The following is a 16,642-nucleotide window of genomic DNA, read 5'->3' on the forward strand; positions in this document are numbered from 1 at the left end:
TATGGATGTACTCCCCAGTTAAAGAGAACTTCTTGTTAGGGGTTTCAAATTTTAGTAACTTAATTTTACTGAAATAATATCCATTTAGATTTTGTACTCACCTATATACAGTCTACTCCATTACTAACATGGTTGTTAAGTTTTAATAAGTGTTTTAAAGCTGTTATTTGATCCTTGCCAAGCATATTAATGTGTCTTTTTTTAAAGGGAGTCCATATAAAATATTGTTTTTCAGTCCGAAGATTATTTAGACTAGTGGGAACCTACTATCATTGTAAAAGGTCATAGATGTTTTATTTTTATTGTTTTTAGAATGGTTGGAAAGGGTAGGTGGACAGAAAATGGCAAAGATCATAGTAATTTAAACTTGGGAAGCATAGCTGGTAGGTGTTTTAATGTTTCAGTTTAAAGTTATCAGCAGCTATTTAAAGATTCTGGGTCTACTTATTTTTAGAGTTATCTATGATGAACAAAGGATTTTCTTTCAGTTTGTTTTCTACTCTTTAAGTGTGGTGTGCAAAAATTTAGAATTGGAAAGAATGTAATAATGCAGATCTGTAATTTTTTTTTTACTGAACTCCAACATAGACTTTCCAAACTCTTCATTCATGGTGTTATAAACTTGTCATTAGGTTTGATTTGAAATCATTTATTATATTTTTGGTAGAATGGTATTGTTTTAGCATTTCACTTATAATTTTGAGCATTAGAAATCCATCAGAATTTTAAGGTTTTTAAGTAGAAATAAAATTAGAGGCTGTCTGTAATTAATGTAGCCTCTGTTCAGATTTTTTTGTTTCTGTTTATTTTTTTTGAATTGACTGTGATAACTTGGTTTTTATATTTTGTGAAAATATATAATATTGCTTTTGTTTAGCTACTGTGGGTTATTCCTAGAATATAGAAAAAGTCCTTCTGTGCCACATAGATTTCACTAGTGTGCAGATAGTAACTAAATATGTTTCATAGATTTTCAAAGTTTATTTTATTTGAATTTAAAAAAAGCTGTTTTTGGATTTCTTTCTACATAGTGTTCCCCACTCCCAACATTTCCTCTTTCTATCCAGGTGTCTCACTGAAAATTCAGCAATACTGGATCCTTTTTGTTCAGCATTTTTTGTTGCTCCAAGTTATATATCTTTCATTTAGAAAGAATAGAATTTGGTTTCCTAATATTTACACAGTACTTTTTGTGTTGTACTCTTCTGTCTTATTTTTTACTGTTCACTTTGAAATAATTTCAGACTTAGATAAAGAATAATATCTTGTACCCAGGTTCATTTTACATAATGCAGTTATTAATGTTGATGCTTTTTTCTGTCACTCTTGCTGTGTTTATTAATTGGAATTTTGTAAGGAAGTGCTATCCCTTCTCCCCTGTTCACTTAATAAATTATTTACTTATAACAATATGCATGGATGTTTATTTTATTCTAGAGGTTATATCTCCTTATGATTACTATTGCAGGAATTGTCAAAGATTTGACATAGAAAACCATCTTTTTTTTTTTTTAAGTTGTAGTTGGACACAATACCTTTATCTTATTTATTTATTTTTATGTGGTGCTGAGGATTGAACCCAGGACCTTGAGCATGCTCTACCACTGTGCTCTACCACTGAGCCATAATCCCAGCCCACAAAACCATCTTTTAGTTGACTTTTCTATCCTTTTCACATGCCCCATCTTCTAAATACCTCTTTTTTTGTTTTTGTAGATGGACACAATACCTGTATTTTTTTTCTTTATGTGATGCTGAAAATTGAACCCAGGACCTCACACATGCTCAGTAGTGCTCTACTACTGAGCCACAATCCCGGTCCCCCATCTTTTAAAATTGTGATGAAAACCACATAACATAAATGTTTCATCTCAACATTTTTAATTGTGCAGTACAGTAGTATTGACTGTATACACATTTTTGTCAGTAGCTCTCTAGAATTTTGTCCTCTTGCAAGACTGAAACTGTAGCCATCTCCTCTTTTCCTTTTCTCCAACCACCACTCTCTGGCAACCACCATTCTACTTTGTGTTAAGTACTTTATAGAGTTTAAGTACTTTATAGATACCTCATAAAAGTGAATCATGTATTTTTCTTTTCACAAATAATTTATTTTACTAAGCATTGTTCTCAAGTTTCATCTGTGTTGTAGTCTGTGACAGTATTTCCTCTTTTTTTATTGTTGTTAAGCCTGAATGGTGTTCTAATGTGTTTATATACCACATTTAATCTGCTCATCTGTTGATATACATCAGTATTACTTCTACTTTTTTATTATTGTGAATTGTAATACAACAAATTTGGGAGTGCAAAGATCTCTTTACGATCCTGATTTCAGTTCTTTTGGATGTATACCCAGAAGTGAGATTGTGGGACTATATGTATGAGTAATTCTGTCTTTTAATTTTTTTGAGGAGCCACCATCATTTTAAAAGTACTTTCCAGATCAACAACATATTCCAGCTTTATCTTACATTACTCCTGCCTCAGCCCATCAGCTAGTTCTCCAAGGAGCCCTGTGTTTTTTTTTTTAAGAACAATAATATTTAAAATTCAGTATTTGGGCATAAGCTTTTTGTATTGGTACTGGAGCAGTCTGCCTTTTATTACTAACCTATTTTTTTAACTCAAATTTCAGATAAAATTTGTTCTGATTGTGCTTGAAAAGAATGAAAGGGAAGGAGACAGTTTTCCTTTGTTTACATGATGTTTTCTCCCTTAGGATTTATGTGGGACTTCAAGATAGTAGGGCTCTCAGAGAAGTATCTTGTGAAGCAATTAAGTATAATTGATCAAGGTGTTGTTGATATTCATCATAGGAATGCCTTTATTTGGAAAACAGTTCTTAATTATGTAATTTTACCAAAAAATCCAGATTTTAGAAAAATTTGATAACCTTAATAATTCTGAATCCCAAAAAGAGCATAGTGAATTGCAGATGTTTAGTATTCTAAGCATGATTCTTACAAAAAATATTATAAAACTACCTGGTATAGCTATGCTACTTTTGTTCTTTTTTCATACTAAAAATCACCTGTATGAATTCATATGATATGTCTTGAACTTAACAGGTTAAGATGGTTTGAACATAGCACTGTAACTTACAGCTCTTTTTGATTTTATTTTTTTACTAGTTATACATGACAGTAGAATATATTTTGACACATTATATGTATAAGGAGTGTAACTTCCCATTCTTCTTGTTGTACATGATGTGGAATTACATTGGTAAACACAGGAAATCAATGTTCTATTCATTCTTTCTTTTCTATTCTCATTTCCCTTCCCTTCATTCTCCCTTGTGTAATCCAAAGTACTTCTAATCTTCCCTACTCTCCCACCCCCTTATTGTGATTTAGCATCTGCATATCAGAGAAAACATTTGGCCTTTGGTTCTTTAGGATTGGCTTATTTCACTTAGCATGATAGTCTCCTGTTCCATCCAAGTACTGGCAAATTCCATAATTTCATTTCTCTTTATAGCTGAGTAGTATTCCATTGTGTAATTGTACCACATTTTCTTTATCCATTCATCTGTTGAAGGGCACCTAAACTGATTCCATAGTTTAGCTATTATGAATTGAGCTGCTATAAACATTGATGTCACTATAGTGTGCTGATTTTAAGTTCTTTGGGTATAAACCGAGGAATGAGATAACTGGGTCAAATGGTGGTTTCATTCCAGTTTTCTGAGGAATCTCCATACTGCTTTCCAGAGTAGTTGCACCAATTTCCAGTTTCACCAACAGTGTATAAGTGTACCTTTTCCCACACATCCTTACCAGTGTTTATTGTTACTTGTGTTCTTGATAATTGCCATTCTGACTGGAGTGAGATGGAATCTTATTGTAGTTTTAATTTGTATTTCTCTTAATTGATATATAATTTGTTGACCAGTTGTATTTCTTCTGTTCTTCCTGCCCTTTAAAAAAAAAATTAATTAATTAATTATAATTAGGTATGTATAAGAACAGAATGCATTTTGATTTATCGTACACAATTGCAGCACAACTTTTTATTTCTCTGGATATACACAATGTAGTGTCCCACCATATGTTCAGTCATACATGTAATTTAGGGTAATGATATCCATCTCATTCCACCATCTTTCCTGCTCCCATTCCCCCTCCCCACCATTCCCTCCCATTTACTCCATCAAAATTCCTCCATCCCCACCCCCACCCTTATTATGGATCAGCATCCACTTATCAGAGAGAATATTTAGCTTTTGGTTTGGGGGGATTGGCTTACTTGGCTTAGCATGATATTCTCCAACTCCATTCATTTACCTGCAACTGCTATAATTTCTTTGTAGTCTTTTAACAAGTGCATGGTATCTATTTACTTTACCTACTCAGTAGAAAACATTTCTCTTTGTCACCTCTGTGAGATTTGGCATCATTGAAATCTTATTTCCATAGATGTTTATTCTATTTTTATTAAATTCCATTTATATTCAATTATTTTGTATCCCATAAAGTTGTATTAAAGAAAAAATACACTTCCCTAGCCTCTAATCATCTTTCTCTCATGCATAAACTTTTAATCAACTTCTTGTTTTGGATATTGTTTGGAATATTTAAAAAATGGTTTATTTTGAACATAATTTGAATTTACTGTCTGGAACTCTAGCATTCCCACTACTGTTCATTTCATAATGAGTGCTTGGTTGTCTTGCTGTCATCTGTTGCTTGAACGTGTTTAGTCAAGTTACATAGCAGCAATTTTGGTAGTAGACTGGCTGTGTTCCAAGATTTCATGGGTAATTCTGTCTTGACATTTAATGAGCCAATGAAACTGCTGAAAAACTGGATGTGCTATCTGTAGAAAGTTTGTCCTTACCTTGTCTTTGTGCAGAAATATTATGGTTAACCTACATCAACTTCCTGTTGTAGCCTATATTCTCAGTGTGGTTTACAGTACTTGGGGGTGCCTGAGAATTTTAAATTCAGGCCACAATGTGGTTGAATCAGATGAAACCACTGGAGTTTCTAGTACAGATTTGGAGTTAGATTTTAGAAATGACAGAAGCCTAATTTCAGTTTAACTAATTAAACCATTCTGAGGTAATGCAGGAAAGCATACTCTCAAGAGTTGCCAGATTTAATTAGCACTGACTCCACTTTTAAAGCATGAGGTTAATCTTCAGCATCACCTAAACTTTTTCATTTGTTCTGGGTTCAGAATGTTCAAATAAGCTTTTACAACTATCTATTTATTTATTTTTAAAAAGTATGGACACAATGTCTTTATTTATTTTATTTATTCTTATGTGGTGCTGAGGATAGAACCCAATGCCTCACATGTGTGAGGCAAGTGCTCTGCCGCTGAGCTATAACCCCAGCCCCAACTATTTTTTATTTTATTTTAAACATAAGGGACTTAAATCCATATTTACAAACCTAGTAACCTGTCTAAAACTGTTACTTGTTGGATATAACTATAATAGTGTTTTTCTTTGAGACACAGCAGTGTGTTCTTGCTTCACCAAGTTGCTTCTGCCTATTAGAAAGAGATTGTATAGCCAAATAGTGGAGAAGCCAATTTTCTAACACATGTGACAACTCTGCAAAAGTAATGGAGGATTTCAGAAAAAAATCATTGGACTTTGTATAAAGGGTAATGTCTAGTTCTGCAGATGCAAAGTCTCACAGTCAGATTTTGTTTAAGCTTTCAGTCCTTTAATCTCTTCAGAGAATCCTTAATATGCTTTCCACATCATATTAGCAACAAAAATGACAAAAGCATTTATTTATAACAACAGTTATCATCATCATTAATATTGCTATTATTCAAGTGCTCTTACCCCTTATTTTTCTTTCTTTCATTTTTTTTAATTTATGGAAAATTTTAGATATATAGAAAGCAGACTAAAGATCAACATGAACCACCTAGCTTCAACTAATACCAGTACCAGGCTAATACATGTACATGTACCAGATTACAACATGTCTTAAGGGAAGTGCCAAGGAAATGGTGGAAATGGATTCATTGATGTAACTTTTTTCTTGATACTTCAAAGAAATGGAAGAATTAGGGTTTGTTTGTTTGTCACTTTTACAAATGTTAGATCGTGTTTTGAAATTTAAACTTGTAAATGTGATATAAGAAGAAATTTCTTTGGTTTTTTTCATTAGAGACTCTTTTGGGGAGTGGTTAGTTTAACCTGTAGTGGAATTAAGTATCAGATAGCTGGGAGGAGAGAAAGATCAAATGAACAACATTTAATTGTTCATGACTTTCTGAGCATGATAGCTGTAGGCCAAGCCTGAAGGTAACAGGTATAATCTATAAAATAGGAACAGGTTAATTTCATGGTAGGCTATATTGTCACCAATGTGAAATTCTAATCTGTACAATCCAATATGTACCACTAGCCAGATGTAGCTAAGCTATGGAGTACTAAAAAGATAACTAGTCTGAATTGAGATGCACTTTAAGTAAATACATAATAAAAAGACCTAACTAACATCAAAGACCTCATAAGATCTTAAACTACTTTAATATTATATCTTGAAATGTTTTCATTTGGGATATGTTAGATTAAGTAAGACATAGCATTATTAAGATTATTCTCTGCTCCCTTTCACTTTTTAAAATGTGGCTTCTTGAAAAATTAAAAATTAACACATAGTCCACATTTGTGGATTGTATTCTATTTCTCTTGGAAAGAACTATTTCAGACCCATCCCTTTGTAACATGTGCAACAGATCAGAACAGAAAGAGAGGGAATTAGAAGAAACAATGTGATAATAAAATTGTTTTAAAACTCTTTAGCACATCTTAATTACATTGTTTAATTTGAAATGGACAGGAATTGATGTATCTTGTTTTAGTATCTTACTTCATTCCTGTTCTTTCTCCTCCTCCCAAAGAAAAGGGAAGGAAGAAAAGCGGGAGGGGAGAACAAAAAACCTTTTATTAGTTTTTGCTTTAAAAATAAGAGAGTAAGGAATACCTGGAATGGCCTGTTTTCTAATGGATAAAACAAAATATCATCAGTTGTAGCTTTTCAGATATTTTAGTTTCTGGCTGATGCCATTCTAAAATCCTTATTGCATTTGTTGAATAGGTATTGCTGAATACCTCTTCCCGTTCCTTATTTTTTGGTTTCTTCTTCCTGAAACTCTTACTTACATAGAGCATCCCATTAACTCTGATCTGAATCCCAGATTTATCACGTAACTGAGGTGAATATGAACAAAGCATTTTTGATTAATCCATTATCTGCAGTTCTGAAATCCACAAGCTCTGAAGACCAAACATTGATTTTTGTTAATTCAGCTAGTGGAAAACTGATCTAAGCAATGTTAGACTATTTATGGTCTTTATGTATGCCAATTTGTTGGAGCACTCTCTGTTATAGAAGTGGTACTATGTTTGTCAATGAATATCTTCACTGGACCCAAGCAGAGGTGTTAGTGCTGTGGAGGTGTGTTCTAAATACAGCCCCACCCCCCAGAGTTCTGAAATACAGCTGGCCCCAATTTAAACAGAAATTGGAAATGCCTTGCTAACCATATTCTATATTTAAAATAAGATATTTCTTTTTAGCACAAACAATCTAAACATGGTGGCAAAGGTCAATGAGATGTCCCTGACATAATAGCTTTGTCCTGTCATTCTCCTTAGTGGGCTTTCAGATGCAACTTGTTTTTATAGTTTTCTTTGTCCTAGAATTGAATACCTGCTGCAGGGAAATAACCTGCTTCATGCTGTCCCCTCTGAGTTCCAATGTGTTTTTTCTGTCTCATTCAAAGCATTTCTTTCTTAAGCAGTCAAATATATTGTGTGCATCTTTTATTCTATGCTTCTGTATGTTATTTGATTCTGAAAAACCTTTATCGTTTGTCAAAATTCAAATTCTTCAAGATGGATTTCAACTACTATTTTCTGAAATTTTTCCTGATTATGTATAGGCCAGAGAGGGTGTCTTTGTGGTTATCATATGAAGAGTTTACCTTCCTCATAGATTGTGGTAATCCCTTAGCACTAAGAGGCCCTGTTCCAAATGCTTAGCATTTATCATATCTTCTATGGTGATTTGCATTCTTTAGATGTCATTGTTGATGTTATTTGATTTGAGGGGAGATGGGGTGAGGGTCTAGTAGAGCAATAAAAGGAGACTCCAATCTGATCCTTTTGTTTACTCTTTTATTACTTTGTGTTAACTAACAAAAGCAAATAACAAAGATAGGCATAGGAAACTGGAATAAGGTGCCCAGGAAATAGAAAGTTCTATATTGGTTTTATTGTTCATTTTAACAGACCATTATCACATAGTCTTTTCTATTTATTTATTGATTTTTATTTTGAAGCACTGTAGTTTAATAATTAAATTTAGCTATTTACATTTAGGGACCAAAGCATTTCAGTAATAATTTTAACCAGCAGGAACTAGCATTTACAAAGCACCTACTATATCTGATATTGTATGGTATATTTAACATTATTTTATTTAATCTTTAAATAATTCAGTGATGGTAGTGACTCCCTCTCTGTTTCACATGTGAGAAATTGCCCAAGAGTATTCAATGAATGATAGAGCTTATATTTGAAATCCAAATTTTAATTTCTGACACAAATCATTTGCTAATCATGTAAGATCTACATTCCTCAACCCCTAAAGAGATTGAACTCAGAGCCTTTTGTGCAGGCTCATGAACACTCTACACTGACCTACTTCCTCAAGACTTTTGGGAGAGGTGTATGATGGGATACTGGGGATTGAACCCAGGGCCTTGTGTGTGCTAGAGAAACACTCAACCATGGAACTGCATCTCCAGCTTACCCCCAGACCTTCTTAAATTTTATTTTGAGTCTTAAGTCGCTCAGGCTAGCCTCCAATCTGCAAGCCTCCTGCTTTAGTTTATCAAGTAGCTGAGATTGCAAATGTGCATTTATGTGGGCCAGGAGAGATTTTTAAAAAGCAGAGGAGTGAAGGGGAACTGCTGAGTTGAAGATGAAGAATTGTGTGAACTGAAAAGATCTTTTGGAACTGTGGCTTTTGTTATTTTTCTCAGTGTGATCTTCAGTTTCATTCTTAACTCATTATCCAAATTCTTAATCATACATCTTTTGTTTAAGGTATTTATTTATCAATATGAACAAGCAACAAATATTTCACGGTGATATAGCAGGAATTGGTAGACCCGGTGGTGTTTTTGAAGTGGAAATATAAATATTTTTTTACAAAGGAGTTTAGTGTTTGGCAGTTTGAGAGGTACAGACTGGAGGATCACAAATTTGGGCTAGGCTGAGCAATTTAGCAAGACTCCATCAAAATAAAATTAAAAACAAAAACAAAAAACAGGGTCAGGGATGTAGGTCAGTTATAGAAGTTGCCTAACATGTATGAGGGTTTAATCCTCACTATGACTAAAGCCAAAAAAAATCTTAGATCAACAATTAAATTTTAGTTTGATGGCTAATCTTTGAATGTAGTATTCAGCAAAATTAGTTTAATTTGTTAAATGTAAGCTAATACTTAATGATTTAAGATAGTACTAAAACTAGAAATAAAGTCATAATCCTTTTTTTTTTTTTTTTTTTTTTGCAGTACTGGAGACTGAATGCACTCTACAATGGAGGTGCATCTCTAGCCCTCTTTATTTATTTATTTTTTTAAATTTTTGAATCAGGGTCTCACTGTATTGTCCATGCTGGCCTCATACTTGCCATTCCTCCTGCCTCAGCTTCCCCATGATGCTGGGATAACAGGGATGTGCCACCACACCCAGAAAATTAGAATTTTTTAAATATTCCATAAGTTTATAAGTAATAATTAAAGAGTTTTTTATGATAAAAAGTTATTTAGCACCTGTGTTGGGTGCTCTTTAAAAGGATGATAAACTCCCTCTGATAGAGAACATAGTCCACTGATAAGTATATTACATTTTAGATGTGGTATCAATACATTTTCTTGGAGTTGCAGATGGAGATATTGCAATAGAAACTGCCCAGACCTTAGACTAGAATTTATGATTTTGTCAGTTTTAAAAATGAGGTAATAGCAGAACTCATAGAACATGGTAGGCTCTTTGAAAGGTGTTTCACAGAGAAAAATCCAGGAAATCTTCAAAAAAGGAAAGAGAAACTGGTGAAATAAAGAGATAAAAAGCAGTCCTGGTTATGGAAAAAGAAATAGGATAATATTGTGCCATAGAAGCTCGGTGAAGAGTTTTAGTGGGTGGTGAAGAATATTGACTATTAAAAAGAGGCAAGAGCAAAGACACAAACAAAAAAAAAAACCCAGAAAGTAGTCTTTGACCATTTCAACAGTTATCTCATCTGAGTTATTACTCAGTTGGAGGCCAGTCTCAGGGAGTTTAGGGAATCAATGTTAAAAGGTGGAAGCAGCTGTCACAGGTCATATTCAAGGAATATGGCAGTAACAACAGTGGAGTAGTTATCAAAGGGAGCACAGAGTCATTTAACTTAGAGACAGTATCTTTCTAAGATGGGAGAATTTCTGTATGTTAAAGGCAAAAAGGAAGAGGGCTCTATAAAGGGGAAATTGAAGCTTCTGGGAAGAAAAAAGTATTTAGAAATTCTTGAAAGAGGGGTTGAGGAAAAGACAATTGAGACGAGATAATCTCCTTATTAGAAGGGGGGCAAAAATAAGTTTTAAAGTAAACTTCCCCTACTAAAATTTCCTAAACTGAATATTTAGTAAAGGAAAGTTTTTTGTTTTGTTTTGTTTTGTTTTTTCACTCTGATTAGAATTTCCGGGCAATAATGATTAAATAGGATTAGGAATTCTTTTTTTTTTTTTAATTTTTTTAGTTGTTGATGGACCTTTATTTTTTATTTGCTTATTTATATGTAGTGCTGGGGATTGAATGCAGTGCCTCACATGTATGAGGCAAGTGCTCTACCGCTGAGCTACAACTCCAGCCCCAGAAATTCTTTTTATAGGAATTCTGCTTTTAAGAGGAGTGAAGAATGTATCTGTTCTCCAGAAGTGGATGGTATGCCATTGTTTTACATTGATTTAAGTTTTGGACAAGAACACTGTTCAGTGCAAACCCATAGGTAGGATCTGAGGATAAGAATATTAAATAAGTACATTTTCCTTCCTGTTTTTAGAGGAGGTTTCTTAGGAATTCTGTACAACTGAGGTTTCTAGTGAGGCTCTGATCCTGCTTCTAGCATTATAGGCATTGACATTTTAAAATGTAAATTCAAGTTCTTTGCATTTTATAGATACTACTTATAAGAGCCTTGATAAACTATAAGAGCTGTGGGGGGATCTTTGTATAGGGATGATGATAGTAATCATGGTAATCAATTAAATATGCTTTTTCTCTTAATCAACAGTTATTTTGTTCCACATGTGTTGTCTTCATTCTCCCTAGTCCTTCTCTGACACGGGATTTTTCTACAGATAGGCACCATTTAAACCCTGTAGTTGGAGAAGCCAAGTGTTTAAAGTAACCATTTTAAACATTCAAGGTTAAGAAAGCACAAAAGGTTTTTAAAAGATACAGAAACAGAGGCTATTTTATTTATAATAAATGTATTATTTATAATAAATGTTTTATTTATAATAAATGTATTAATTTCAACTTATTTGCCATTAAAAAATCATTTAAAAAATGTTTATAGTTTTTTGACAGGCTTTTTGATGGGAACTGTGGAATGAATTTGAGGTTCCTGTTAACCTAGAACTCAAGTTCTGATCAGATACATAAACAAATATTCAGCTCCTTTTTGCTTCTTAGTCCTTTACTCTTTCACATTGTTTTGGTATTTGACCCAAAATTTTAAGATACAATATACATATTATAAAACATATCCAGGAAGGGTCTAAAAAATAAATTTAGTTTCAAATTAAAGAGAAATTAGTAATTTTAAGAGAAATGGGATTTGGATGAGTATTTAGTGTTTTACTTATGTTTTTGACTTTGGGAAAACTAATTTAAATACAGATTTATATAGTTGGGCTTAATAAGTATTTTTATGTCTGATATAGACAGATTTAGTAAAATGTCTCTTCCATCAGATATAAACCAAATATTTATTGAAATTTGCTAATGAAAATGTAAGGATATAAGACAGTTTTGCTTGATCAGTTTCCAAGTGCTGGGTTTGTCTGTTCTTAGATGTTCAGCAAGTGTTTTTAAGTTTTTAGGAGAGATAAAGATAATATCTGATTGTCCATTTAGTTAATAATAGTGTTGAGTTACCTGGACTATTACTAATTTTATGGGTTTAAAAAGTTAATATTTGTATGTCAGCTTACATCTGATGTTTTTTTTGGCATCATTGGGGGACAGATGTGGTTCATGTGTACATGTGTTTAGTACCAGAATAACATTTTTGAGGCTAATTTGCCAACCACACAGGCTATTTTAAATGGTAGGAATAGTCTCAGTTGAGGATTTAAAGTTGGTATTTTGGAAAGATTACTCCATCTTTGAAAACAGCTGTGTAAGAAAATAATAATGTTGCTGTTGGGTGATTGGAGATGTTAGTTTATCTTTGTTTTTGGTACTCAGAATCTAAACTGTATATACTTTTATGATAACAACCTCAGGGAAAGAGGTTTATTGAGACAAGTTTTACCTGTTAATTCTTTGGTGGTGTTTTTTTTTTTTTTTTTGGTGGTGCTGGGAATTGAACCCAGGACCTTGTGCATGTGAGGCAAGCACTCTACCAGCTGAGCTGTATCCCCAGCCCCAGTGGTAGTTGTTTTAATAACATCATAAAATGAAAAGTATGCTGAATGAAAAGAGTCCTTAAAACACATCTGTTCACGAGCTAAATGGCTTCATATGAATCTGTTTCCTAAGATGTAAAAAAGGCAAAACTCCTAGGATGGAACTAAAATAAGTTGTAAAACAATTTATGTGGTAATGTATGTTAAGATACATCATGCTGGCCATGCTGGCTCAGGCCTGTAATTCCAGCATTTTGGGAGGCTGAGGCAGGAGTATTACAAATTCGAGGACAGCTTCAGCAACCTGGCAAGGCCCTAAGCAACTTAGTAAGACCTTGTCTCAAAAAATAAAAAGGGATGTAGCTCAGCGGTAGAGTGGCCATAAAATTCAATCCCCAGCAATATGTTCCCTCCCCAAATTATAATTTGAAAACAAATGCAGAAACTTAAGGTGATCCCAGTACATTTTAAATTTTTTTCCAAATTTTTAATCGGTGCATCATAATTGTATATAATGCTGGGATTTATTGTTTCATATGCATATAACAATATAATTTGGTCAATATCACTCCATGTTTTAGTTTGATTTTGGGTGTTTTGTTTTTTTTTTTAATACTGAAAATTGAACTCAGATGTGCTTTTCCACTGAGCTACAGCCTCAGTCCTTTTAATGATTTATTTTGAGACAGTCTCAATTGATTAGGGTTTTACTAAATTGCTGAAGTTGACCTTGACCTTTGAATCCTCCTGCCTCAGGTTCCCAAACTGCTGGGATTATAGGGGTGCACTGCCATATCCACCACTCCCTGTATTTTAAATTTTCATTTAAAATAGAAGAATTGCATACTAAATCTAAAATTTCCAGAATTTTTGGAAGGAAGAGCAATAAGAGATTGAAGGGGAAAATGTTTGTGTATGTTGAGTATTTGAAATAATTCTCATTAAAACATGATGTTGTGAAAGCATTGTTAATAGTGTTACCAGAGTCTTAGGCCAGAGAGGGCCTGACTTTTAGGAGTCCCAGTAAACCAAGTCTGGGCACTTTGCCCCAAACGTCAAACAAAAAAAGTATTGGTGAAGTAAGAAAGGAATTTATTCAGTATAGATATGTTGGGGAGATTGAGAAAATCCAGTATCTTCAGCCCCATCTTTGGGGCTGCTGACAAGAGTTTAGGGCTTAAATAGGGGAAGAATTAGGGCATAAGTCACAGAGGTATGTATGCATAATTAAGCAGTCTTGATCAGACTGAGGTTTGGTTGATCATTATCTCCTGATTGGTCAGGCTGAGCTTTAGAATGCTGCTGATCCTGGTGGGTAATTTCTATTTATCACAATCTGGAATCCAGATTGACTTCAGGAGAGAATGACTCAGAGAAAAGGACAGAGCCAAAAAGCAAGATAGTGTTAGTTCTTTAATGTTCAGGGCATTAATTGGAGACTTCTAGGTGCTAGGTTTGGTACAGGACATTGTTTACAATGGCATTTTTTTACAGGCATTGTTTACAGTGGCATCTGAAAACCTGTTAATTATGATGTCCCTGCAAACTTTAAAAATACCTCGGTTACTTTTATTTTAGAGAGGATTACCAGCTTTACTTGTTACTTAGTTGCAGAGAGGGTGTCATAAACTCTAGATACTTTTGTGATAGTAACCTTAGGGGAGTAAGAGCTTTATTGAGACCCCTTTTATCTGTTAATTTTTTTGGCGGTGGTTGTCCAAATAATAACAACAAAATAAAAAGCATGCTAAGTGGAAAGAATCCTAAGAACACATTAACTGTTTACAAACTGTGTGACTTCATATGAATCTCATTTTCCTGCTACCATGAAGATTAAGGAAACAAAGGAGACAGGCAAAAATGAAGGCAGAGAGGCCATGCTTTTTTCTTGCTTTTAGTTACCCATGATACTTGCAGGCCCAAGTGAAAAGCAGCCTATAAATCCTGATACAATATGAATAACTAGGATATCTCTTGGATTTTGATTGAATAAGCAGTTGAATATCTCATTGTATAATACATTTGAAAGATAAATACCTCATCCTCTTCTTTCTCTTCAAATTTAAACTTGAAGGTTATGAATACTGATGGCACTGGAAGACGAGTACTAGTGGAAGACAAAATTCCTCACATATTTGGTTTTACTTTGTTGGGTGACTATGTTTACTGGACTGACTGGCAGAGACGAAGCATTGAAAGAGTACACAAACGAAGTGCAGATAGGGAAATCATCATAGATCAGTTGCCTGACCTTATGGGACTAAAGGCCACAAATGTTCATCGAATCATTGGTAAGTAAGTACAAAATATCTTAGAAATGGAAACTAGAAAAGAGAAAAGATAGTTAGCAGCTTATGAAGCAGCAGTGTAAGTTGTTGATGTTTGAGGCATTATAGAAATCTTTAATTTTTTCACATTGACTTACCATGCTTGGCCTCACAGTTTGAATTAACGGACAAAATACACATGAATAAGCATTTATACACCTTCATCAAAATAATTTAATTCTATGGTGTGAATAATGCACCTTATTTTGAAGCTTACTGTACAAAGGAAAGTATTTTGTTCCAGGTATGAAAAGGCATGCCTGTAATTTGACCTACTCAGAAGGCTGAGGCAGGAGAATCACAAGTTCTAGACCAGCCTGGGCAATTTAGCAAGACTTTGTTTGAAAACATAAAAATGGCAAGGAATGTAGCTCAGTGGTGGAGTGCCCATGGGTTCTATCTCCAGTAATGGAGGGTTGGGGGGAGGCACTCTGCTATACTTTTATTCTCTATTAGTCCTCAAATTGCTTGTTTTTTGAGAAGAAAATTAGAACTCTAGATTGGGAGCAACATAGTCATAGGTCTTTGTGAATCAAATATGTATTAATTCGGAAGTGAAGTGTGTGATTTAGTCAACATGTGTGTCCTTCTGTGCCCTTTGATAAATTAATTTAATCTTTTAGGTTCTAATCCCTGTGCTGAGGAAAATGGGGGATGTAGCCATCTTTGCCTCTATAGACCTCAGGGCCTTCGCTGTGCCTGTCCCATTGGCTTTGAACTCATCAGTGACATGAAGACCTGCATTGTCCCAGAGGCTTTTCTTTTGTTTTCACGGAGAGCAGATATCAGACGAATTTCTTTGGAAACAAACAATAATAATGTGGCCATTCCACTCACTGGTGTCAAAGAAGCTTCTGCTTTGGATTTTGATGTAACAGACAACCGTATTTACTGGACTGATATATCACTCAAGGTTAGCAGAAAGAATTGGAGTATTAAAGCTGAGACTAAGAGGGAGAATTTCTTGAATTTCTGAATCTGCATGCTATTATGGCCTCTCTCTCTCTCATTGCTCAATAGAATTCAACAAATGACTTTAACTTTTGTAAGGAAGTGAAGGGGAAAGCCTGCTTAGTGTATTACTAGGAGCCTTTTATGCAACATTCTTTGCTAGAGGTTCTGAATCTGCAAGACATAATCTTTATCCACTTTATTATATTTAAGGATGATAAATGTTATTTTTTGCAGTTAACTGAGTAAAGAGTTGTATGCTTCACATAAAGTGGCTTATAGAGGCTTCACTCTTGACTTAATTTAAACAAAATTTTGAAGCCTGAAAGGTAGAAAGTGCCATTTGTGAGTTACAGCATGTCTTAATATTCTTTTTCCTAGATTAAATATTGAGAAGCATACTGGGATAGAAAGAGAAACTCCTTACTAAAATCTGGAATGTAATTTTTCCTTTTTCTAGATTGTTGGGGGCTCATTCAGATACCTTGTGTAAACTCTTGTGTAATTTGCAAAAAATATGAGTTCTTGGAGCCAGAATAAAGTGTCTACAGCATTATGCTCACATGTTTTTCACTGATTACTAATAAATTTTACTAATTTTAAGAAACTCATTCCATTGTTTTAGTAGAATAAATTTTTGTTTTTTAAGAGTTATTCATGATTTTTCTTTCTAAAGTGGCAGTAAAACTCACACAATTGGAT

The 16,642-nt window shown here is 33.8% G+C and overlaps 1 protein-coding gene across 2 annotated transcripts in view; it reads left to right on the top strand.

Moving 5' to 3' along the window:
- Lrp6 (LDL receptor related protein 6) overlaps window positions 1–16,642 on the top strand; it is a 167,543-nt gene that overhangs the window by 99,583 nt on the left and 51,318 nt on the right. For both annotated transcript variants that reach the window (XM_078015223.1, XM_078015224.1), the window contains 2 exons: window positions 14,737–14,953; window positions 15,613–15,902. In XM_078015223.1, coding sequence (XP_077871349.1) covers window positions 14,737–14,953; window positions 15,613–15,902 — 507 coding nt within the window. The remainder of the gene's footprint in view (window positions 1–14,736; window positions 14,954–15,612; window positions 15,903–16,642) is intronic.

This window comes from Ictidomys tridecemlineatus, chromosome 6 (assembly GCF_052094955.1).
Source record: "Ictidomys tridecemlineatus isolate mIctTri1 chromosome 6, mIctTri1.hap1, whole genome shotgun sequence".
In the NCBI taxonomy this organism is placed as follows: Eukaryota; Metazoa; Chordata; class Mammalia; order Rodentia; family Sciuridae; genus Ictidomys; species Ictidomys tridecemlineatus.